We start from the raw sequence: 26,773 nt of genomic DNA on the forward strand, positions 1-26,773 counted from the left end.
ATACCCTTGGACTGACTACTGTCTCCCAGGGCATGTAAAGTCACCATTGGCTTTACTAGTCTCAAATTGTGAACAGAACCAGTACAAACCATCATATTGTGGAAGTACTGGTAGGGGTAATTCGATTGCCCCTGGGTCTGTTTTCCAAGGGGGCACTGCCCAGTCCCCCCTTGTCGAGTTTCTGGCTGGTGACATTGGATTTTCCCATTCATTTTAAAAGCACCACTTTTTGGTGCAATGTTAAAGATACCGCTGGGTTATTTATTTAATATTTATTCCCCGGTTGGGTATTTTTTGCCAGGACTCAGTTTTAAAATGGCGTTTGGGTTCGCCTCTGGAACTCTAACCCAAGTCGAGCCCTTTCTTCCACTTTTTGGCGGGCTTCTCCACAGAAGCCCTCCAAATGGTGCCACTCTGTCTGGGACCTACAGGATGTGTGGGAGGGGGATTAGGCACCCTGGACTGAGTTGCCTTGGCAACTCAAGTCGCACTCTTGTGTGATTGGCTCAGTGGTGAGCCGCCCGGCTCACCACTTAGCATGTTTGAGTGACAGCTAGGCTGTTGAATGGGGGGTTTTCTGCATAAAAGCAGGGTTTTGGGGACTGGAACTTCAGAAGTCGCCACAGGACCTAAAGAATCCGAAGAGGGGAGAAGCTGAGCCATCTACAACGACACCACCGGTGGAGCCCTGCTGTACGAACTCACCACTTCCCCCACGACAGAGGAGATCTTCTTCCAGGAGAGTCTTCTTCCCTTTGAGCTGGTGGGACCAACCAGTTCGCCTTTTTCGCCTTCCTGGATCATCTCATGGTCGAATCGCCCATGCCAAGCACCCCGGCGGCAGGATAGCCACGCTTCACCACTACTGCGAATAAAAGGGTTGTACCTTTTAACCGGGAAACTCTGCGGCTGGTTTCTTCCCTGGCAATGCAACGACCTCCAGCTTGCTTCCTCGTCGAGATCACCTCCTCTCCTGGTCGAAGCCATGACTTGCACCCGCTGCGAGGTACAACTGCCACCGCTGGAGCTTTCTCACCATTTCAGGTACTGTGTCCCGCCTGGTCTCCCTTGCAACCGATTGTCCAAGGTGTCCCGTAAATCCTTGACTTTCTACCTGGGTTGACCTCAGACCTGCTAACTTTGCCTTTCTGAACTGATCCAACCTCTTTTGACTTTTCTGCAAAGACTTTGAGTGCATTTCCACTGTGTGATCTTGGGCACATTCCGCCTTGCTCTCTCCAAGAGTGGGCCTGGCCTATGAACTTTTGGCTCTACAGTAGACCCTGCCTTTCTTGACTTGCTGTGGTTTCTTAAAAGTGTTGGTACTGTGTTATTTTCCTACTCTGCCTTTTCTCTCCCTTTTTAAACAAATTATTTGAGTGCCATCTACGGTTACGCGCTCACCTCTGTTTTGCTCAATAAGTGGTGTCTTAACCTAGACTTGTCGAATAATTAACTAGGGAGGTGTATATACTTATAGTGACTGTGTTTGAACTTGCTTGATATATTAGTGCTAGTGTATTTTCATAAGTGTGTTTTTAAATAAATAATTATATACTTTTATACCAAAGCTCTGGTCAGTGTTTGCTTGTTCTACTGTGTCTTTAGCCCTATTGTGTATACTCTACATACTGCCTAACTCTTCTTGAGAGAAGTCTGACTGCTCAGCCACAGCTACCAGGTAAATCTGGGTGGTGCAGACTGCTACCAACTGGGTTTACTGCTTACTCCTGTAGTCTTAAACATTTTGCAGTGGTCCCTAAGGGAACTGCACAGGTTTCTGCCTAACAAAGCAAACAGTCCAAGGTAATAGAAAAGTGCAACAACTCAAACATATAACTTCAACAAAACCACTTCTTCTATCCAGGGTTGGCTCCCTTCCCCTGGATTACTTCAGGTACGTTATTCACAGTGTTCTTATATCAAGACCAATCTCTTAAAGGCTTTACAAATGTCTCTTTCACCTTATGCTTTCCTCAGGATGACAAAACAAATGTTGCTTTCACAACGCTGGTTCGGATAAGGCAAGGAAAAGTCTTTACTACTTTTCAGGATGGCAAAACATATGTCTTTTTCATAACAGTGTTTCAAGTATGACAAAAGGCATGTCTTTTCAAAGCTTCTGTTGATAAAATGTTCAATTGAAATAAGAACTTAATATGGCCAAGTCTCTTTTCAAAACACCAATTCAAAGTAAGTTTCCACACTCTCATGCCAGGAAACATCTCAACTTCAACTACAACAACTCTTGATAGCCTGGTTCACTCTCCTGCCAGGAATATCCCCCTTTTGGTTCACTGGTGTACTCTCCTGCCAGGTATCTCTTTCCAGAACAGTTTCACTACCTGATACCCTTATTAGGCTTCTCTGTAACATTCACTCCCTTCTTAGGTATTCTTACTGTTGTACCTCTTCAGTGGCACAACCCTTGTTAACTTCAGTTTGTACTTGCACCAATCCCCCTCACACTGGCATCCCTTGTATGAGGGTGTGTTTAAGCTCCTTCTGTCAACCTCACTTATAATGTCTCTTGGCAATCCTTGTTCCAGGTTTCCCCCAACTGACATCTCATGTCAGATGAATTGTACAAATGTTGCCTCTTAAACTCTGCCTCCTTTGGCTCTTGGCAATGTTGGTTCCAGATTTCTCCCAACTGACCTCTTATTTCATCAGAATTGCACCATATTTGCCTCTGTTGTTCTTTGGGTAACGTATTTCGGCTTAGACAATGCTGGTCACATGTTTCCCCAAACTGACATGTCATATCAGGAGAATTGCACCACATTCACCTTTTTCGTTCAATTATATTTGGTCGGTATTCAAAAGTACTTTCACAATGCTGTTTCGCATGTTCGTACGTCCCAGGGCCCTCTTCGATAGCTAACTCACCGTTTCACCCACGTTGGCTGGGATGTGCTCACGATGGGCCAGCTTCCCCTTATGGACAGTGTCTCTCTGGGTCTCTGCATCGACTCTCCTGGCCTTCACCGCCAAGGCCCACGCAGCTCGGCTGCACTGTGTCTCCTCTTCCAGCCCCACTACACACCATCTGCTCTGTCTGGCTCTGAGCGACCCCAACCTGCTTCTGGCAGGCATCTCTCATTCTGCCCATGGCCCTATGTAGTTCTTCCTGTGCCACTGGTCATGCTTCTCGCTCCGTGCACGCTGCAGCCTTCTTTCTCCCTCTTTCCTCGTTCTTCTCGTTCCTGACATTCTCCTTGCATCCTTTTCCACAGATGATCAGGGGATTTAAATGTCCTGAGTAATTGGCTGGGCTAACAACAACCAGACTGCACACTGTTTTCAAAGTTACATTTCCTCCACACAAACTCCTTGATTTTGGATCACATTGTTGATTTGTGTTTAAAATACAATCACTAAAAACATCAGATGTTTCATATGCTTTATGTTCATTATGTATTGAATAGGGTTCTGTTTAAAAGTGGTTTTCAGAGTTTTACAATCAGATGGCTTTGAGTAATAGCAATAAGCCATCAGGTGCTCTGGAATTAAAGGATTTTCTTTACGACAGAGAGACTTATACCGTTTCTCTCCCTCAGGAGTCACCACTCTTCCCGGATAGCCATCTCCTCCCATGTGATCCACCCTCAGAATACCACCCTCAAGGTCAGGATCAGGTAACGGCTGCCTTCCCCTGGCCACATGGGAGGAGACTTTAGGCTAGGGATCAGTGCTGACTCCACAATATTCATCACACACCTTGGAAAAATATAGTGGTGCCACTAGGTCCTTCTTTAGCCAGCATGGCAGGGGATTAAGCCAGCGATCGAACTGCACACATTGTTACTCACTGAACGGGAGTAGACAAGACAGGAGGCATGACCAGCGAGACTGTGCGTTGATTGAAGAGCTCGGGTTGGCACCTCCACCCGAGCCTCCTCTCTATGAGGGAAAATAACCTTTCTGATGATATGACCCACTGCTGATAGGTGTGCCAGACAGAGGGATCGATCACCCGAAAGAGCGGGGAGAAACACGCCGCCACGGACCCAGCTGCAAGAAACAACACACGATTAATCATTTGGAATAACAGCAACTACCAATAGATGGAGATAAGACAGAATAGTACCTGAACAACCCAGTCCCTGGATCCTGAAATTACAATGCCCTGATATCCCCTGAAATTATAGACAAGGAATTAGAAACAATCCTGAGTAGTGTAAATAACAAAGAAAAAAAGGCACTGAAAGTCTTACCCTAGGAAGTCAAAGTTCCCTTGTACTCCAGGATGCAGAACACAACAAAAGTGCAAAATAATAAACGGGGAATGTTAGTTGGGTAACTAGTCCCGGGCGGAACGAGGGACGCACTAGATCCGGGTGGGTGCACAACTGCAAGGCGTCCCCAAAGTGCACTTATAGGGCGGAACCAGACAGAATCCGTAACAGCAAACGTCCTTTAATAGTGGAGCCAAATGGAAAGATTCCAGAACAAGCGAGGGGAGGAGTGCAGGTGAGGGTAGGGTGCGTGGAAAAGGCGCACAAAAAACAAATACTTAGAACTTTGGGAAAAAGGGCTAAGGTAGTCCGTTGGGCAGTTTTCCAATTCGGTACACAGGCGAGAAGGTAACAGAATCAGCAGGCAGGCAGTCCTTACAACAATCCTCAAGTCGGTACACAGGCGAGCAAGAAGGTAACAAACGGCAGACAGGCAGTCCTTAGTTCAAAAGAGGGTTCGGTACACGGGAGCACGGAATGAAGAAGAAGGAAACAGAATTCCGTTGAGCAGACTGGAAACTGAAAAGAGGAGCTTCAGGAACAAGGCGATAAAGACGGAACTTAAGCGCCGGCTGTAACATTCAAACAGAAGCAGCGTCCTCCGGGCTGCAGCCGCTTAAATCAAAGAGGAGGTGGAGCCAAGTGAGGGGAGGCACACGTGATGTTATGGACTACGAATTCCCTTAGGTTTCATGGGAATCGTAGTTCGAAACCGTCTGGCTGGTGCAGTAGTCGTTAGCCTCCATGGCATTCTCCACTTCATCAAGAATAGCGCTGCAGAATGCCAAACAGAACAGCGAAGCGCAATAGTTTTGCCAGATGTCCTTTTCCGCTGTCGACCCTGAGGTAAGTATGAAGCACGGGGTCGTAGTGTGGAACGGCGCTGAGGTGTGACACACATAACAAGCTGCGACTGTGGCCCTTTATGGGTCTAAATAGTGAGGGCATGTAAATAGTGGTGGATAGGGAATGATTGAGAATACATTTTTGAAGAGTATTCTCTTGCTTTCCAGGGGGGTCACCCAATGCTCTGATCCATATGGAAGTGGATTTACGCCCCATAAGTTACATGGCTTCTATGAAACCAGTATTTTTCTGGCTGAGGCTAAGGCATACCCCAGGAATAAATGAATACTGTGACGCATGTTAACCTATTGAACCTGGAAAGAGGGAGGAGTCTACCGTGGGCTGTACATATGAAGAACACCTTGTCTGAACTGGGCGAGAGCGGGCTTTGAGAGAGCCCGGAAGGTATCATCAAGGCCATGTCTCTTCGAGTAAAGAGATTGTTCTTAGCAAATGCTAGAAAGAACATGGAGGAAGCCTGTTTTAAGCTAAAGTTGGGCTCAAATTACCCAAGGAGCATGAATTTGATTATGAATGTTATCTCGATATTGTTAACCCTTCCTTTGCTTGCTCTCCATTTCTTGATATTAGGTTAGGTACTCTTAGGGTGACAAGTTTTACACAATCCTGGGGAGTTACTGTCATGGGTATCTGTCCCCTCTGTGAACTGGGTGAGGAGACAATTATTTATTTTCTTTTTATCTGTCTTCGTCTTAGGGCATTGAGGGTACTTTTCCTGAAACCATTGCTAAGATCAGCAGGTATCAACACTATTGTGGACGCATTAATGTTATGCAAATGAAAGGATGATACAAACATTGTTTATCAGGTAGTTAAATGTATTCATCGCGCCTGGCTCTTAAAATCACGGGACTTTGGAGCGATCAATTGGGTTATTATTGTTTTGTCATGTTTATAGAGATGTATGGTTGTTATGATGGGGGGCTGGGAGTATCTTCTTCCCCCCCAGAATTGTATGCTCATCTTACGTTCTTAGTTTATTTGAATTTGAATGATGTAATAATTAATTCAATGCTCTTTTTATATCCTTCCATTCATTAGTTTATACTGTAAATTATTGTTTCTCTTTGTTGTTGTTTTGTAATCTTCTTTAGGAATGAGGCCAACCACAGCCCGTAGAGTGAGGCCCCAAAGAATGATAACTTTGTAAGGGAAGTGTTTCTGGAAACCTCAGCTTTCCATGAGCACAACCACAGCCGACTTCTAGTTTCTATGGTGGAACTACTTCCTACGAAGCATGTCATAAATAATATCCAACAAGTACTGAGCTGGCCTGTCCGTCATGCCCTGTGTGAGGTGGAGAAATGAGTGCGGAAACGAAAACCGATAAAAAGAAGTACAAAAGGGGCTGCAAAAACAGAAAAACAAAACATAACACGCATAGCCTGTAAAGATCCTTTTGAGGGTATTGTCTAAACATAGGAAATGGCACATGGGAAAGGATTTTGAAAGCTCATTAAAGTAATTTCAGTTGAATCTTAAAAGGGATTACATGTAATGAGGCTAGAGAAGAGTACACGCATTCACTGAAAAACAATGAGTTTGAGTCCTTCCCTTAACAGCAAAGTATACCCTAACCATGGCAACCTAACGGAGAACCACTGTTTTTTTTTTGCAGTTTCAAACCTGTATGATGAGCTTGATATCGACGTTTGTTTAGTGAGCTAAGCTACGGAACAGCTTCCCCAGCACAAAGCATCATATTGCCATTGAAAATGAGGATGCATCATTTTTTTTAACACATGCACGATGGCCATGCAGCATCCTTCACACTGTAAGAAAGAAAAGTGCTCAAATTGAAAGCCATATTAGTAGGAAGGATAGTGTTGGCTTCTGCTCCTTGCATTGGTCTATAGCAAACCTTTGATCAGTGTGTTAGTGTCAGTTCTTTTCAAAGCAGTTTGAGCCACCTGAATTTCAGATGATTGGTAACTCGCTGAATCCCTAAACCATTTCAATTATTTGACTCCAAAAAATGTAAATAAGCTCTTGCAGGAGAGGACAGGCTCACCCCAAAAGAATGCCCCCAGTCAACACTGAGACCTCGACGGGCCCCTCTACAGTAGTGGGGCAAGATGGTTTCTCTCTCTCTCTCTCTCTCTCTCTCTCTCTCTCTTAGCAATATTAATTTTCTATTTCTAGCAATGGAGTGTTGCACGCTAGAAACAAAAATGTGGGTATACGTCCCCTGTGCAGCTCATCCAACCGAGAAATATTATTTTCTATTTCTAGCACATGCAGGACTTGCTTCGCACATAGCAGAAATACATTTCCTAGTATGCAGACAGGGCAAATGATTTCCGGGGTGCAGTAGTGAAGTTCTGTTGGAAATTGAAGGGCACCTGAATAGCACCACCTGTTTGGAACAATCTAAATGACCTGCGAAGATGAGCATGTACCAGATTCAGTGTCTCCAGTGACACCATATGCAGGCAGCGGAGTGTGATTACAGTTGGTCTTGCCTATGAAGGGTGATATGGCAAAGCCCCTCCTTCGGTTGGATCATGAAATCCCCCACCTAAAAAAATAAAACACCTACACAGAAACATAGGCAAGCAAGTCAATCAGCCAGAATAACAATTGTACAATGAAAAGAAATCTTGAATTAAAATTCATATTATAGCCCATTTGCCAATGTAGGAATAAAACGAAATACAATTTTTACAAAAGAAAAGTCGAATTCTAAAGTTAAAACTATGAACTATAATATTTTTCAACATCACTAAAACCGATTTAAAAAGTAAAGTACTGAAATTGTTAAAATCTGCTTTTGTGTTTTACGCTTAACTTAAAGAGGTGTCTCCCAATGCCACAGACACTGATAGGACTGTATCGCTGGATTCACAGAAGTTCCAAGTTGTCTGTTAAAATAGCACCAAACTCCAACAAACAAACATAGGGCTTTATAAGCCTTTGAGAATTCTGACCCACCAATTATTCCCATTGTATTCAGAGATGTTTTTCATATTTTCATTTCATTTATTTTCCTAGTGTTTCACAAATGGAATGTTACACAATAAAAGATTTGAATACAGATTTACATCTTTATTTGTGTATTCTAAGATGACGAGATTTCAAGGTTAATGCAGGATAAAAGTGCAATGCAGAATGGTGGTAATACTGGCCTTGTCAAACATCAATTTATTGTATGCCCATGTCCTTACAACAAGGGAGAGTAAAGTAAACCTTAAATTCCTGTATGTAAAAACGTATCACTACAGACACTTTTCCAACATGTATTCATAACTAATGGGTTCTCTATAGGGAAAGATGACATTTAGAAAAAACACTGCCGTTTGCCTGATAAACTGTCCAGGGCCTTTTGATATTCACATAGTTGGTCACGATTACAACATGTAATCTGTTCTTCTAGTTTGAGAATTCCTAAATGATTTGGGCTTAAAGTGGGAACCAAAGGCATGGTGAACAAAAAGCATTTGTGTTTGAGGACTGCACATTTTCAACAGTACATTTACTTCTCTCCCCACAAAGAGAGAGACGCCAACAGTAATGGTAGTCCTGGAATACTTCCTCCAGAGGCAGTACGCCATTTAGATAAAAAAACCATGCATCCTATTTTATCAAACCTCTCCTTTATACAGTGCAATGTTGTGCATGGTATAGCTTACAGAAGTTAGTCACAGTCACAAAAAGTAACTTGACATTTCCGGTGTCAGCTACCTCTCACTCTATAATTTAACATTTCCTAAACAATGTCAAGTTCTCCAATTAACGATCCATTTTATTTATCTATGAAAGATTTAATGTTAATTCCAAATACTACATCATCAGTGTAAATGAAGTCAAAGTAAGCATTTAATAAAAAACAAATCATATAATTAGTAACTATTTTTAAAAAATTATGGATTTGTACTTACAAATCACAAGAATGCTGTGCAATCACAAACAAATTACAGCACTTGTAAACCAATGGAAAATTAAAGTTGTAAATGAATGTATTTTCCCAGGCATGCCATTGGTGTCTACAGATTAGAATAATAAGACTACGAAACTGACGTGGAAACGGATTCGAATGCATTTATATGAAAATTCGCCTCTGGGTACTTTCTGTATCCTGATAAGAACATTTCAAGTGGGTAAAAACTGTACATCTTTATTGTACTTCCTTCTGATTGGATTAGAGACAGGTTGCCGAAATAGTTATACCTAACAGGCTCTTACGGTGTAAAACCAACGTTTGCTATTTTGAAATACTTTAAAGTATGTTTATGTAATCTGTTTAATCACTTTTAGGAATGCAATGCTCAGATATTCTTCACAAGAGAATCCCTGATTTCCCCAGTTTGTGTGTGGTGTGAAAAGGAGTCATTTGTGGTTGGTTTACAACCTTGCAATCTCTAGGTCAGCAGGCGCACTTCAAAGCTCACGTCACAATCAAAATGTTTTCAAAAAGGTTAAACAGTGACGGAAATTGAACTAATTTACTCTGGACAGGAAACTCATACATATATTAGGTTTTACAGACGTTATAGACCACAATATTCCCTTTCACAAAGAGACAGAGAGAGCTAACTGTTCCTCAGGGCACATCACCTTTCCATATGGTACGTTGGTGGGTGGGCTATCTATGATAGTGGATAGGAAAAAAATGTAAGAGGAGAGGACAGAACTCCTTCTTTCACACTAGCGGTTTTGAGTTGAGATCCCATAGTGGGACTTGAAACGGGATTGGCGGGTAAACATTAGTCAGTCCCTTTAAAATGGTACTAATAAAGTAATCTTAAAGTAGGAGACTTCCTCTGAAGTGCGCTTAAAAATAGAAAGCACTGCCAGATATCCTTTGATGGTAACAATCTGGAGCCCCAGATTTGCCAGGCATAATAGAAAGGATAACACCATTGGTGTATTACATGAGAAAGGATCAACATTCTTATCTCTACACCAGCTGCAGAACTTATTGCAGCGGCAGGGGTATACAGATTTGGTTGCTGGCCTTCTGGCCGAAAGCAAAACCTCTATTACGTTGTCCGGGTGGTACCAATACTTGTATCTCAGCCTCTCAGAAACCATGCGTGAAGGCTGAGAGTCCTGATATCTGGATGGAGAACCCGACCCTCCTCTCACAAGAGACGGTACTCTCTTTGCGGAAGATGTATGGGAGCGAAGATGGACATGTCCAGAAGGTCCGGGTACCAGGTCCTCCTGGCCCAGTCCGGGGCACCTAGGATCATGGATTTCCGAACATTCTCAACCTCCTGATTACATAAGGAATGACAGGAATTGAAGGAAATGCGTATAGGAGTGGAAATTCCCAGTTCACCATGAACGCGCCTCCTAGAGCTCCTCTCGGGGAAATTCCCTTGAACAGTGCAGTTCGCACTTCCTGTAGGCACTGGTCATGAACAGATCTACTTCAGGGGTTCCCCAAATGGTGAAGATTTCCTGAAGGACGTCCAGAACCATTTTCCACTCGTTGGAGATTGTGCTCTGCCTGCTCGAAGCGTCTGCCATTGTTTTCTTCTCTCCGGCTAGATGAACTAACGGCAGAGAGATTCCTTCTAGTATTGCCCAAAACCAGAGCTGCATTGCGTCTGTGCACAGTGGTAGTGACCCTACACCTCCTCTCTTGTTGAGGTAGTACATGGCCACTGTTATCCGTCATTATCAGGACATTCTTTCCCCCTACAGAGAGCAGGAAGGCCTTCAGCGCTAGTATGATTGCCGTCAACTCTAAAAGGTAGATATGTAGTTTGGACTCCGATGGAGACCAACGACCGCTGATGGTCAAATTGTTGGTATGGGCTCCCCACCCCGTGAGTGAAACGTCCATCACTACCGTTATCTCCGGCCATGGCTGCCAAAAAGGTTCTCCTTTCAAGATGTTCTGCTGACAGGCCCACCACTGGAGATCAGTGAGACACTGTTTGGGATTTGTAGGAGATCCGACAGCCTTCCTGAGAATTGTGTGTCCTGAGAGCCCATTGGAGAGATCTCATTCTCAGGCAAGCCTCTGGCACCAGAAAAATGCAGGATGCCATGAGACCGAGCAACCTCAGAAAATCAAAGGCCGGTAGATGTTGGGCATTCTGGAATTTTGTCACCATCTGCAGAATGTCTTGAGCCCTCACCTCTGGTGGCGAGGCTTTTCCCAGGGATGCATTTAGGACTGCTCCGATGAATTGGAGTCTTTGTGATGTTATCATGTGGGACTTCTTGAAGTTGAGGGAGAAGCCCAGCCTGTGAAGGGAGTGACAGGTGTAGCTGAGATGTTTCAGGGCCTGTTCTGGGGAACTGGCCCTGATCAGCCAATCGTCCAGGTAGGGGTAGATGTGAATCCCCTCTCTCCTGAGACTCGCTGCCACCATCGCCATTAGTTTGGTGAAAACCCTTAGGGCGGAGGAAGCCCAAATGGCAGAACCCGAAACTGATAATGAGAACCCGCCAACAGCGAACTTCAGGTACTGTCTGTGCTTGTGATAGATCGGCACATGAAAGTAAGCATCCTCAAGGTCCAATGATACCAACACATCCTGAAGCTGGAGGGCCTGAAGGAGCTGAGGAAGGGTTACCATCTTGAACTTGTCCTTCCTGAGGAACTTTCTTAAAACCAAGATGGGTCTCAATCCTGCGTCCTTGCTGGGAATTAGAAAATATGAGGAGTACTAACCATTGTTCATCTCTGCTACAGGTACTGGTTCTATAGCACCATTCTCTAGCAGGGTAAAAACTCCTGCATAAGGAGCGGATCTAGAACATTCAAAGAGGAGTTTCTCGGTGGATGACTCTGAGGTTTTTGCAGGAAAGGTAGGCAGTAACCTTGGGCATGGGCAACTGTTTCCAATGCCCAAGCATCTGAAGTAATAGCCTGCCATTTCCTACAGCAGTCTTGTAAACTAAGACCTCAGAGAGATTTTGGAGCGGCTGACTAAGTGGCTAAAGGTAAGGCAGCCGCTGCAGTTGCGGTTTTAGTATTTCTTCCCCGTCCACCACGGGGGAATCGTCTTTGTCCTCTGACCTGGCTGTCCTCTGTCTCTTCCAAATGTGGAGTAATGGTGAAAGGACCTACCCCTCCAAGGTGTACCTGTGGGGCGGTTTGAAGTTTGTTTTATAGTAGCTCCAAGGGATTTTGCTGCTGCCTTGGAAGTTTGCAGCTTCTCCAAACTCTCATCAGCTTTGTTTCCAAATGAATGTGTGCCGTCAAAGGGCATGCTGAGAAGCCTGGATTGTATGTCTGGGGCAAATCCTGACTTTCGCAACCAAGCAAATATGTGTATCATTGTACTACCCGCCATAGCTCTGCTGATACTGTCAATAGAGTCGAGAACAGTCTGGAGGGATTCGCACATTGCGTCTTTCCCATCCATGACGATGTTAAGGAAACCGTTACGCTCATCCCCTTCGGGGATATGGTCGGCCGCCATAGAATTCCACCCCCAAAGTGTGTGTTAACCTTGCTAGCGTGCACGTAGCATTGGCAGATTTTAAAGCCATACTGCCGGCCGAAAAAACCTTTTTGGCCATGGTATCATACAGTTTGTCATCTATATCCTGGGATATGGTAGGGTAGGCATTTTGTCTACCTGTGGAAGTGGCTGCCTGCACTACAAGGCTTTCTAAAGTTGGGTGCTTGGAGAGGTAAAAAGGTTCAGAGCTACAAACTCTGTACTTAGCTGTCAGTTTTTTATTTACAGCAGGAACAACCTCTGGTGCTTCCCAATTAGAATCCACCCTCTTTTGCAAGGTTTGGTGAAAATGGACAATTGGATCCTCCTGTGGCCCTCTTTCCAATATGTCGGTGAGATCATCCTGCTCAAAAACCGGTGTGGGTCTCGACCATCCCATGTATTCCATGACCCTTGACATTAGCTGTCTGTATGTTACCTCAACGTGGGCACCAGAGTCTGTCCTTCCAAATTCAACCTCAGCAGAGGTGTCAATCCCACTAGCCTCATGAAGGCACTCTCAAGTTTTTCATGTGTGAGTCCTCGGATATGAGCACCACAGGCACTAATTGTAGTTCAAAGGGTCTTACTTCATCAGAGGACTCCTCTGCATCTCTATATATTGGAGAGAGGCATTTGAAGAAGTCTGAACGTGGTAGAGGAGTGTAGGTTTTTTCAAATGAAGTTGACATTATGTTCCTTGTCACAGGAGCCGAAAACATAAAAAATTTCGACATCAACGTCGATGGCCTTGACAAATGCGATGATGGCTTCAACAGTAGCATCGATGGCTTCGACATTGTGTCAATGGAATTGACACATGTGGTGTTGAGGAGGTCGACACTCAAGGCGTCGATGGCTTCTCCACCGATATCGGTGCTGATGGCGTCGATGACGCACTTTTCTGTCCTGTCATAGTGGACTCCTTCGACGTCGATGATGTCGGTATTTTAGTCTTTGAGGTGACATTTTCTCGACTCGAGGGATGAGATCGCTCTCGAGGAGACTTGGCAGCCAGGTCCGAAGATGCATGGCTCTTGTGCTTCTGAGGTCTTTCGACCGGAGCATCGCCTTTAGGTGTTATCGAAGGGGGCACTGCTGAGTTCTCGAAAACCCTTTACATTCGGAATCTAAACTCCTCCCACTGGGCCGGTGAACTAGATTTGGTGGGGCAAACGACCCATTCGGGTGAACTAGATGACGAGGAAGATGGCAACCTATTGCTCCTTTTCTTACTATGCCTGGAGGTCGACAAATGGTGTGAACTACCTCGTGAACAGGAACATTTGGACCTTTTTCGGTGAGGAAAAACTGTCCTCGACTCATCAGAGGTTTTTTGTTTAAATGGAGTAGAAGGGGATTTTTGGGGCTTACCTGCCGCAAGCTCCCCTCTACGCTCTCTCAAGGCTTTGGCCGTCATAGACAGGCAGTCCTCGTACTCCGAAGACGGGTGATTCGACCGCAGGCACCACAGGCAGATCCTGTGAGGGTCCGTCATTCCGTCACGGACATCTTTGCACCGCATCTACGGCATTCTTGAAGCCGGATCGTGGAGTAAACGACGCGGAAGATGCAGCCATTTCGCGATGAAAACTCAAGATGGTGATGAGATTTCGAATACATTTCGAAGAAATTTTTCGCAAATATTCCTGTCAGGAACGAGGCGTTACGCATCCGAAGCTGAAAGCGCAGAAAAACAGAACTGAGGCCAACGGGCACGGCACGTGCTACATATACCTGCAGTGATGGAGAGTGAGGCCTCCGAGGGACATCGACTCGACAAAGATCAACGCACAGTGCCCATTTGCTGACTTTTTTTTCCCAAAGCAGCAAAGCTGGGATATTGGAAATATCAAAGATAAGGAATACATGGGAGGACACAATCCATTCAAAAGATCGTTTGTCTTGTCTTCCCACTGTTCTCCTCCCTTGCCTTGTTGCGCCTTGATACACTTGTGTATAGGCGCATAATAAATAACTAATCAATCAACGCAAGTAGCAAGTTGGATTTTACCACGAAATAGAAACTGCTTATGCCTAAATCTTATTTTGAAGTGAACCTTGGCCCTTGTAACATTTTAGACAAACATTTAATGGTGGCACAAGTAGAACAAATATTACCCAAGCCAGTAGACAGAACCTTACAAAGGGGAAACTAGCCCAATTTGGAACGGAACCTTGTAGTTTCGAAGTTCTTGAAGCGGATGCAACCCCAGAGTTTTCTGATACAAGGGTGACAAAGTAATATACAACTCGGAGAGTGGCATTGCAGCTTTCGGGAAACCCTGGAGACAAGAAGGTGCACATGAAGATGAGGAAGGGAGCTGAGTTCTTGTAACCAGAACTGATCGAGAATCTGTGAAGCTGGAACTGTGGCAGTTAGAAGCCAAGGCAGATTTTGTGGTAGCTATAAGACTTATAGTAAATGCAAACAGTATGCCTTTTCATGTAGAAGTAGAAAGAACAGTGCCTTGCCAACCAGTAGGGGTCCAAGAGTCTTGTTTAAGCTGCATAACACATTTATTTACACAATATTCAGTCGAAGCAGAAGTACTTGTGGTTGTCTAGAATTTTGTTAGAACATTTTCATTTTGATGCAGTCTTTGAAGCAAAGAAGCCTGCTTTTGCCGTAATACTGGCAGGAGGAAGTTGCCAAGGAGAGAGCAACTCCCTTAGGAGAAGCATCCTGACAAATTGCATTCAAACACTGCAGAAGTTACAAAAGTAAAGTTGTTGTCAAAGTGGAATTGGTACTTTCTCTTTGAACATTATCCAGGATTACCATTGGTGCCGTTTTCTTTGTGAAACTTTGAAAGGGAAGCTTTTCATCTAACTAAGAAGAAACCGTTACCCGTGGATTTTTGTTTGAGTGACTTTTTGTTTCTTTGGAACTTTTAAAGAACTGTTTTAAGACTTGATTTCTCCTAGGCAAAAATTGACTTTGGACATTTCTAGGGGAGCGGAATCTGCCCATAACAAGTAGAAATCATCCAAGACCTTGGTTATGTGGTAATCTTTTATTTATGTTGTTTATGCTTTAATCAGAATGTTTTGTTGTTTAGTGTAAGAGTTAGTTTTGTGTATGCTAGGAGTTTTTTCCTTGTTTCTAGACAAGGCATGGATTTCCCTGGTAGAGTAGGTTTAGTTAGGGTTAATTCATTGTTTTTGTTTAAAATAAAATGTCAAACCTTGAGAAAACTAAACTCAGTTGTGAGCCTCATATTGCTGAGCTCTCACAACTCTCCTGCCAGGTTTTACATAAGCATCCAAATCAACAATGCTCCAAAACAAATCACCTGATATACTCTCCTGCCAGGTTTTATTCAATCATCATAGTTCATAGGTCTCCAAACAATGCATCTGGTATACTCTCCTGCCAGGTATTACTCAGGTTTACTTGCATTATACTTAAGTCTTTTATTCTCTTCACATGCCTGGTATTCTCTCCTGCCAAGATGTTGCCAGACTTCATAGAGTTTCCCCACCAATATTGGGTTCTTGCCCCTCCACTGGTGGCTGTTGTCAATGCTTGTTCTTTTTCACTACTTCCCCTGCTCGGGATTCCCTGGTTTTCCCGATCTCTTGCTTGTGACACTATGATTGCTTGCTTAAATGTTCTAGGTATCTTGTTTACAAACTCTGAAAGGAGCCCTCCCTTCTCAATCGTTGTGCGGGTCACGCAGCGAAGCACTCTGGTGTCCACCTTTGCTTGCCTGGGCTCATCAGTAGTTTCTGGCTGCTTCGGCATCCTCTGCAAGTGGTTTCCGCTGAAGCGGTCTTCCTTCTCTTCAAGTCGGCATCTCCTGCACTCTTGGTCTTCTCACTGCTCTGGCATTCACGTCAGAGTTTCCACTGCTCTGTGCATTGTGACAGCAGTCCTCCTGGTCTCGAGTCTCTCCTGCCGTCTTCCCGAGCATTCTTCTGCTCTGCTGCACACCACGACCTATCTGCATCCCGAAACCACATCAGGAGAGGAGATTCTCCATCTTTCAATCTTGCCGTAGCTTTTAAACTTCCCGGTATAGGTCACCTGATCAGAACAACTAGACTGCATCACATGTTTCTTGTTGTTGTTAATTTGCATTGCTCTTGTCCTCTTCCTTGTCCCAGTGGATTCATGGGAATCAAAATGCATTTGCCCATGAATTTCAATATTTTCTACTGCACAGTATACCAACACAAGTTTGAGATGGATATAGAGCATTATTAATATCGGTCCCTTTCGGGGTAGGGAGTTATTATGTATTTTCCATGTTGAACTGCCTGCACTCACCCGAGGTTGGACTCCCCCATGTGGTCTTCCAACATAGCCAACCCCAGGGTTGGCTTCAGGGAGCTTCTGCCCTTCCCTGGCCACATGGGGGAAGACCTTCTCCGGGCAGTCAGTGACGGTTTTGTCAGATTTGTCACAGTGCCTGTCCACAGTCAGGATCGCAGCAGGTTTTGCCCACAATTCCAGGACAGGAGCCTCTACTGCCTGGTTAAATGGCAGCAGGGTCCCCCTCAGCAGACCTTCATCAAGAATGTGTCAAATCAAATAGTCTGTGATACCACCACACCCGCTGCATAAAGTGTGGGCCTTGGCGGCCACCTGGACCGCCCCACCGACTGGATGAATTCCCCTTGGGGCCCGCTCCGTGCCTGCACCCCAGCACCAACCTGCAGCACACCGGCGTCTGGCTCCCTGCATGTCCCTGTCCACAGAGGACTGCCTGCCCCGTGTCGGGACCGGTGCGTGGCATGGGAGACGCCCGCTGGGGTTGAGGAGTGTGGAGTGTGGATGCAGAGTCTCCTCCCCCGAATCTTCGTTTACCGGAGGCGATCCACGCCCTGCTGGTGGGGCGCCTGCTCTCCCCTACACCCGGGTGTGCAGCCATCCATGAGAGCAGCGTGCCCCACTGCATGAAGAGCAGCCCCTTCGTCCGGCTGGGTCCCCGGGTGCAGCAGGAGGGGCACCTGCCGAGGAGGAGGAGAGAGAGATGCGGCGGCAGAGTCTCCAGAATCCCCATAGTCTCCAGCAGCATTGGAGGCGATCCGCACCCTACTGAAGAGGTGCCTGCTCTTTCCCGCCGCCCGGCGTAGACATCATCATAGGCGGTGAGCTCTGTGGGTATGGCGGCCCCGCTCGTTGTCAGGTACGCCCGCATTGGCCGCACTGGGGAGTGCGGCGGGCCGGTGGGCCCCCCAGACCGGGAGATCATTGCTCACATCACGCACCCCCTGCACACCGGCGGTGGGGTCGGGGAGGCAGAGACACTCTCCCCAAGCATCCCTAACCGCAACCTGCGACCAGCCTCACACCTGCGTCCTGAGGAGATACCTGCACCCTCCCCCCCTTGACTCTGAAACAAGCTACCCCAGCGCGGGGGGACAGCCGAGGCGGTGGGGGAGTGCAACCCCAAACATCAGCCAGGAGGACCATCGCTCTGCTCCTTGACCCCCCTCCTGCCTCCTGCCTCTGGGAGCAGGGCCAATAAGATCTGCTGGGGCCTTTGCAAAACATTGTGCCACAGCCTGCCTCCACACAGCCTCCTGCTGCACATCTGAAGGATTCCTGCCGACAGCCTGTCCCATTCACCCTGCTGGTGCCCCGGATACTACGCAGCGCACCAGGGCCTACATCGCCCGCAACCAACAGTCTGCAGACCCCTGGTCGCCTCTCGCTGACCCCCCAAAGCCTGGTAACAGGCCGCGAACTGCCGGCACTGCAATTTCGGGGCCCTAGTCAAGGGCCTGGGCACGCTGCACGCCGGTTGACCCCGCCGGACTCGGGGAGCCCACCCCAGCACCCAAGACATGGCACCTGTACTCCCCAGGCCCTACCAGCACCAAGAGAACCCTCCCAAACTAACAGACCTGGCATCTCCCGGACCATCTGTGCACCCACCCTCCGCCACGGGTTTCCGATACGCCTGTTGAACCAGGAGCCACAGCTCTGCACACCGTATGCACGGGAACCTAGCACTGCCTCAGCCAACACGTGCAGAAGTCAGGACAAAGTTCCCTCAGCTGGTGATCGACTTGGGGGGCCGCACCAAAAGGCCTAGCGACCCGCACCCCAGAATGTCCAGGAACACCAGACCCCCGAAACAAGCGGACATCTCCGCCCTGTTCACGGCAATCCACGACGGAGAAGCCCAAACGGGGAGAGCACTCCGAAGAGCCCAGCTCGGGGACCCAGGTGGAGGCCAGCCTCGACCAATCAGCGCAGGGGGTCACAAAAGGGGATCTCCAAGAGCTCCTTGCGGCGATCACTAAAGAATACCAAAAAGGCACAGAGGAACTGAAAGGCAAGATCTCCACCTTGGACAAGAGGGTGGGCGAAATAGAGTCAAGAACGGAAGAAATAGAAACCACCCTATTCAAGCAGAACTTTGAAATCGACAAGAGAGTATACCAAATTGTAGTGCTTGAGGCCAGGTGCGAGGTCCTGGAGCTGAAACAGGAGGACGCCGAGAACAGATCCAGGCGCAACAACATCCGCCTGAGGGGTATTCCCCCACAATCTCCGATGCAGAGCTGGGGCCCTACGTTACCGACCCCCTGCGCTTCGTTCTAACCCTCCCAGACGGGGCCCCTCTGGAGCTCGACAGAGTCCACAGAACCAGCTCTAGGCAAAGCAACGTCTCCCCTCCAGATGTCCTAGTGAGGGTGCATTTCTTTAAGATCAAAGAAGAGATCATGCGCAAGGCTAGAACCTCCCGCTGAGTACTCTTCCGGGACGCGGTAATCTCCCTATACCAAGATTTAGTGGCAGTCACCTTGGCAAAGAGGAAAGCCCTGAAACCACTGGCCAACTGGCTCTGCGAGAGGAATATCGCATACCTCTGGGGATTCTCCACCTCTCTATTTTTCGCTTGCGAAGGCAAAACCCGCCACATCCACACCCCCAGAGAAGCGGCAATTTTCATGAACCCAGAGGAGATGCCGGATGCAGCCAACGAACCCGCCCAGACCTCCTGGACCCGAGCCGAGAGACGGCGCAGACCGCGCTACCCCCCCGCCAAAAACAAGAAGAACGACAACGGCTGAGCCTGAGGACTGCCTCTCAAGATCGGGCAGTTCGCCAGCCTGCAACTTCTGGCAACCCAGGCCCTTGCACTAGATGGAGATCACACACATGAATCCAGCGGCCCAAGGTCCGGACGACCCGCCCACCCGGGGCTTGTCCAACAGGAACTACCTAACTCCCCGAATTTTGCATGCCATGGAGGCCCCTGAGCATCCCGCCGGGGTCCGATAGACTACCGGAATGGCACTCCCTGGAGTCCCCCACATGGCTCCCCCCATCAGTTTCACCGGTTACATAAGAGGCACCGTTGCCTCCAACTGACTTGGTGTGTTGGACCGGTCGCCTGTCCCGTTGGCTTAAGGCTGACCTGGAAGTTCACTCAGTGGTTTTAATTTAGCAGAATAAGGTCAAACCAAACTCGTCAGAGGGAACTCGATGCGGCAGAGGGCGACAGAACACTTTTCCATAGATGCCACGGATGGGGACCCCGGAGCAGGCTATTAAAGTGACGACCTGGAACGTCTGGGGCCTTAACACACCCAGGAAACGGAAACTCGTGGAGCAAAAGCTAGCTCGCCTGGGCTCGGATATAGTCTTCATCCAAGAAACGCACCTCGTGGAGCCTGACGAAAAGCGCATCAACTTCCGAAGCTATCCAAGATGCTTATTTGCCTCGACGAAACAAAAAAAAAAGAGGGGTCGCGATCCTCATCAGCGGCAATCTGCCCCTAACCCAAGTCACCACCAAAAAGGATCCGGAGGGCAGATACTTGCTACTCAGAGGGCTACTGGTCGAGCTACCGATCACCCTGTTCGCCATCTACAGCCCCAACAAGGACCAAGGCCCCTTCCTCCGTAAACTCCTGCCGACTATAGCCGCCTTCGCCAGAGGCCAGTTGCTCATTGGGGGGGACTTCAACCTGCCACCAGACCCCAACTTGGACAAAACCCTCCCGCCTTCGAGAGAGGACTTCATTAACGCCCTAGCCTTGGTCGAATTCCTAAGGGAAACAGAAACCTTAGACATCTGGAGATTCCCCAACCAAGGAGCAAGAGACTACACAATACCTGTGGCATGTACACAAGGGATACTCGAGGATTGACCTGATACTAGCCTCTAGCCCTCTGGCCCCCTGCGTTGAGGGTATTGACATAGGACACATCACCATCTAAGACCACGCGCCAGTGACTTTGAGCCTACGCACTCAGAGACTCCCGAAACCCCACCATAGGCCCTGGAAACTCCAAGACTACATCCTCTCGGACACAGCCATCAATGCCGAATTAGCGGAAACACTTGTGAACTATTTCAAGGAGAACGCCACCCCGGACGTCACCTGGGCAACCACCTGGGATGCAATGAAGCCAGTGATCCGGGGGGTAGCCATGAATACCACAGAAAGGCTCCGCCAACTTAACCAGCTACACCAAACCAACCTGGAGAGGAAAGTAATAGAGCTGGAAAGCAGCTTCAAAAAGCGCCCGGCCAAAGCCACCGGCCGAGACCTCAAATGTGCAAAGGCAGAATTGGAAATGCACCAGGCAGACAGGGCGGCCAGAGCCCTGTTGTAGACCAAACAATTTTGCTATCTTAATAGCAACAAGGCGAACCGCCTCCTAGCGCCCAAACTGAAGAAAACTCAAACGAGGAACTTCATCCAGTGCCTGTCGGACCACTCCGGCACCCTGCGCTACCTAGAGGCAGAGAAGCTCGACCTTATGACGCAGCATCATGAAGGTATCATGGCAGGACCCCCTACGGCTGCCCCAGACCATGCCAGTTTCCTGACGGCCACCCAGAAGCCCCAGATACACCTGGCGCTAGAAGCTCTGGAGCTGCCAATCACGACAGAGGAAGTATCTGACACGATTCGCACTCTGAAGAACACGTCCCCCGGGCCAGACGGACTCAAAACAAGATTTTACAAGAAGTTCTCCCACATCCTGGCTCCGCAGCTGGCTGTCCTGTTCAACTCTTTTCTAACGTCGGGGGTCACTACACCATCCATGGAAGAGTCCTCCACGTTCCTCATCCTAAAGCCGGGCAAAGACTGCATACTTAGCGCGTCATACAGACCTATCACGCTACTGAACAACGACGCCAAACGGTTTGCCAAAATCCTGGCCAACAGACTAGCCCCCATCCACCCAGACATCAACCACCCGGACTTCACGGGGATTATCCCGGCCCGCAGCACGCAGGACAACATTAGAAGAACGATCAATGTCATGGAGTGGGCACCGCCCTGGTGGTCCTCTCATTGGACGCTCACAAAGCGTTCGATATGCTGGACTGGGGCTACAGTCTGCGCGGACGTTATACTGCTCACTCTCACCCAAGCAGAGGGGTCCATGCAGGCCCTATGGAAGAAACTGGAGGAATTTAAAGAAGCCTGAGGGTTTACGATAAACATCGGCAAGTCCACAGCTATGGGAGTCAACATGCCGGACCGCCTCATGGAGCCTCATGAAGCAACTGCAAGCCTCCTACCCGATCCAGTGGGCCAAAGTTCAGGTAAACTACCTGGGGGTCCAGATCCCGTCTAAACCAGAAAACATATACAGATCAAATTTCCCACAACTAATCAAAGATCTCGGAGACGACCTAGGACGCTGGCGTAAGCAGGAAATCTCCTGGTTCGGCCGCATCTCGGCACTCAAAATGAACCTGCTCCCGAGACTGCCCTACTTCTGCCTGGCGCTCCCCACAACTGTCCCCACGAAAGCCTTGCAAAAACTGCAAAGGGCCATTTTGAAATATGTCTGGGAGGGCAAGAAACCGCAAATCCCATCATGGTCCATGGGCCTGCCCTCGGCGTCCTGGGGGTCCCTGACATGGCCAGATACTGCCTCACAGCCCAGCTTTCCCACGCCTTTGCTTGGAAAACAACCACCAACCGAGCCAGATGGCTGAAACTGGAAGAGGACTGGAGCTCCACCCCGATTGAAGTACTTCCCCACATGAAAGCATGCAGCATGCCCAGGGACAAGGGCCCGCTTCCGGCAACTTTGAACATGGTGTTGAACTGGAAGAAAGTGGCTCACCTCTGGAAATGCAGAAGCCCGACAGGTCCGCTCACCCCAATCTGGGGCAACCCTGACTTCTCCCGGGGACTCGTCCCAAACACCTTTATCAGATGGCAGGAGGGCGGCCTGAGAACCATGGCGGATTTCTACGTGAATGGGAACCCGCTAAACCTAGAGGAATGCAAGGCCAAATTCTCAATCCCCGAGACGGAAGGATTCCGTTATGCCCAGCTCAGGCACTGGCTATCCAGCGGAGCGGCCAAGAAACTAGGTGGCAGAGAGCTAACATCCCTAGAGCTGACCCTCTCGTCGAATCCCCCCAAGGGGAAAGTTTCGACCTTATACAAATTGCTCGACCCGTCCAAAAAAGAACTGTACATGCTCAAATGGGAAAAAGACATTGGCAGAACCATCGAGCCGGAGGAATGGAGTCAGATCTGGTCCCGGGCCCACAAGAGCTCCAGATGCACGACGAACAGAGCGGGCGCCTACAAGGTGTGTTACAGATGGTACCGTACCCCAGAGGCTATAAACAAATTCAACCTGGCCATACCCCCACAGTGCTGTAGGGGTTGCCCTGACCGGGGCACGCTGCTCCACCTGCTGTGGACCTGCCCGAAGTCCACACTGTTCTGGAGGGAGGTCCAGGACCAGATCAAAAGGATAACGGACCTCACATTCCCTTGGGTCCCGGGCATCGTCCTCATGGGAGCTACGGGCGAGGGCCAGTTCCCGCTAACAGGCCGCATAGCGGATTTATGCATCCAACTCTTGACGGCAGCAAAGATCGCCCCCTGGCCAGACTCTGGACGAACCCCGAAGGCCGAGCCATACAAATGTGGTGGTCCAAATGTTGGGAGACAGTGGCGGCGGAAAAAATCACGGCCATAAGATTCGACAATACCGCCAAATTCGAACAAATCTGGTCCCCCTTCCTGGATTACACAAGGAAATATCCGGGCCTAGCGACACAGCTCCCCAACCTTCACTGGATGGGGGTACAGGCTTAAAACACTCATGTGCCGGGGAAGGCGGAACAGGACACAACTCTGCCACCAGCAAGCAGTCCTAGGCCCGACCCAACCCCCCTTCCGGTGCCCCGAGACCCGGGGAAACCTGCACCTCGCCAGAGCCCAGCACCTGTGCAAGCGGAACGCTCCGCCCCCTTGACCTGTCAACCTAAAACATTCAGCTCCCCCCTACACCCTTCTGTGGACAGTTCTCCCCACTGACTCCCCCCTGGAGCCCCAAAGACTCATCCATCGTTGGGCCCATTTGTGTTCCGTTTACGTTTCTGTTTTGTTTCCCTTCTTCGTTGTAATATCTTACTGGAGTGCCTACTGAGAAAGGCGTCTCTGACGATGCATTGTTAAGCTTGCATGCATAAATACCAATAAAAACATATTGGAAAAAAAAACATAGCACATTTCAAATCTTTTAAAAATGTAACTGCCAATGAAATCACACGTCTGCACAACTATATCAGCAAATTATTAATGCATTTACCATTTGCAAATTCATCACAGGCATGCCCGAGAATGGACACTCTTGTTTTACAGTTCATGTAGGCTGCCTGGAAAATAAGACTATTCTCTTGTCCTGCATTTTCTGTCATGATTGTTTCTTTTGGTTGGTTGGAAAATGATATTCTCTATCTGCTAGTGATGCTGACTCTCCATCCTTCGATGGCTTCTTTGAAATGGCAGCGTGTTGGCTTTTTCGTGTTCCAGAGGGAGTTCCAATAAGGGAAGTCAACCATTCTTTAGATAATCATATTTCCCTTCTTTGTACAAACCTTGCCTAGCAACTGTGGCCCATCGACTATGTTTAGTTTTTTACCTTATTGAGATAGCATTGTTGCTTAAGAAATGGGTACCATCTCCAACATATGACTTCCCAGTGGCAATGTTTTCTCCATCGCCTGGCAATGCATTTACATCAATCCGGGTAACCTCAGCCGTGAATCAATTATATTGCTTGATGTGTACAGTTTCTGCAGCTGCATTTACTAATGTGTACTGCTTGTCTGTCAGTTCCGACTGTACTACCTACCCCTTTGTCTGTGCTGTCCTACTAATAAATGGCACCTATAGGCTAACAAGAAGCACGTGTGAATGTGTGGACCCACCAGTGAAGGTTTGCGGAGGGCAGCATTTAACACGTTTTCAGGTATTAGAGAGCAAGATGTTGGTGGACTCATGTAGGGTTTAAGGAGCCTTGAGAGATGAAGTCTGTGCTTCAATTACAGAGATGCAGGCAATGTGTTGGTGTAAATCCTGACTAGGTTCAGCCTACTGGTCACCCAGCCTTCAGACTAACAAAATAAGTAATACTGACCAGTGGCAACATCTACTACTAGCAGAACCAAGAACCTGCAAGACTTTGCAGTAAGGCGACTAGGAAACCAAGTACCTCTCGATTGCTCATGTATTCACACTGTAGGGTAGGAAATGTAGAATGATCTAGAACAACATGTTGCAGGAGTACGTACCTAATGGGTCTGCTGAGTTAATTTCTGTCTACTTATCCATGATTCGAGAGCACCAAAATGGCAGTAGTGTCTAGGAGGAGTAGAACTAAAGAAATCTGGGTATTCAGTTGCTTATAGGTTCTAATCCTAGGAAAAATCTGTCAGTGACCTACACAGCTGCAAAGATCTGACAGTAACACGCAGGTCACAAACTCTGACCGAGGTAACTTTTGCCTTGTGCTGCCCAATACCTTTCCCACACCTATGCCTTTACCATTATTCGAAAAAAGAGATTTATACACCAAAATGCGCATTGTTTTGTCCTACCACACTCTCTCCCACCACAGCTAAGGCCTCTTTCTAATCCAGCCTTCGCTCATCCCTTTAACAAAGGTAATAAATAAACTCTGACAATGCCTAGATGAACTTGATGAAAACAACTACACATGGAGTGTAGGGCGATACATGTGTTCAGGCAAAGCTTGCTTCAGTGGTAGGGGCCATGAAGCAACAGGTTGCTTTGACAGGGGCTTAACTTCCTGTAGCAGCCAGGTACAAACAATATCAAACTCATGCAGTTGAATGGCACTTCAACGAAAATTATGCCTTTGCAATTCATGCAATTTAAAGGCTAGTTTGATGCGTTTCCTGCTTCCAAACCGTAACACAGCTGAAATGAATGTGTGCACTGTTATATTATACAGCGCTTCCGTTTCAGGAGGTCCAACAGGGACAAAAACGGAAAGGCAGCAAGAGGCAGTACAATGGTCCAAAATGCAACATACCCAAAACACATTTTGAAAGTGAAAACTTGTTGAAGGAGGAGGCGGGGCCTCCAGGTGTCCATAACTTGGTCTCCATTCTGCAAAACATGGGGCACTTGGATGCCAAGAACCTCCTGCCGTTTAAAAATGCCAACCAGACTTCTCAAAATGAAGCCTCACAAAGCTCAGCGTATCTTCTAACATTTGCAAGCAAGTGAAAGAAACAGGGGAAAAGGTACAAGTGAACAGATTAAAGGTTTCCTTCATGCAACCATGTGATGAAAAGTAAGTGCTCGTGCTTGCAATACAGTGTAAAATGCCTTCTTTTACAAAGACCTCTCAGACACCTCAACAAGAAAATGGGTATTTACTTGACAAGTAGTAGTAGACTTGATGCCAGTGGGTGCGGCACTGCCCATCAACTCTGCTTCATCTGCATCACCCGTCAATGCAAATAGCCCATACAGCTGTGTTGCCACCAGTCAAAATGCCAAAGGGGAATGCGTGGGGCTTCTATGTACAGTACTAGCAGTTTTCCATTTTTACACGTTTTTAAGTAATATTTCCTAACTTCCCTGGAACAATTGTCAATTCTACTAAAATAGAGGCAAAACTGGATTTAATAGTTAATGTATTTACAAGTAAAACAAATATTAAAAGATACCCTTTGTCAGGTGCGCTTAAACAGGATGCATTGCTTGGCTTTAGATTATAAATACAAAATTAAATAGGTCACTTAAAGTCTTTCGAAGAAACTTTCTTTCCAGATCACCAATTACAGTACGCTTTTGAAGAACGTTGCTTCCATTCCATGAAGATTTCCTAGGCGGGGCGTCCTTGTCCAAAGCGTGTCTTTGACCTGAATAAAGAAAATTAAAATACATGTCATATGCAAAAGACATTATGACCAGTCTAGTTAGGTGGATGGTTTTAAAGGAAACAACAACTGTAAAGGTGTGATGCAAGGCTCGGCCATAAGGCGATTTGGGGGC

At 47.4% G+C, this 26,773-nt stretch overlaps 1 protein-coding gene across 3 annotated transcripts in view; it reads right to left on the bottom strand.

Moving 5' to 3' along the window:
* Positions 1–8,061: 8,061 nt before the first annotated feature.
* Positions 8,062–26,773, bottom strand: part of SANBR (SANT and BTB domain regulator of CSR) — a 1,021,507-nt gene continuing 1,002,795 nt past the window's right edge. For all 3 annotated transcript variants that reach the window (XM_069608017.1, XM_069608018.1, XM_069608020.1), the window contains one exon: positions 8,062–26,640. In XM_069608017.1, the coding sequence (XP_069464118.1) occupies positions 26,604–26,640 (37 nt within the window). In that variant the 3' untranslated portion in view covers positions 8,062–26,603. The remainder of the gene's footprint in view (positions 26,641–26,773) is intronic.

Source organism: Ambystoma mexicanum, chromosome 4q (assembly GCF_040938575.1).
Source record: "Ambystoma mexicanum isolate Mex_15411 chromosome 4q, UKY_AmexF1_1, whole genome shotgun sequence".
NCBI lineage: Eukaryota > Metazoa > Chordata > Amphibia > Caudata > Ambystomatidae > Ambystoma > Ambystoma mexicanum.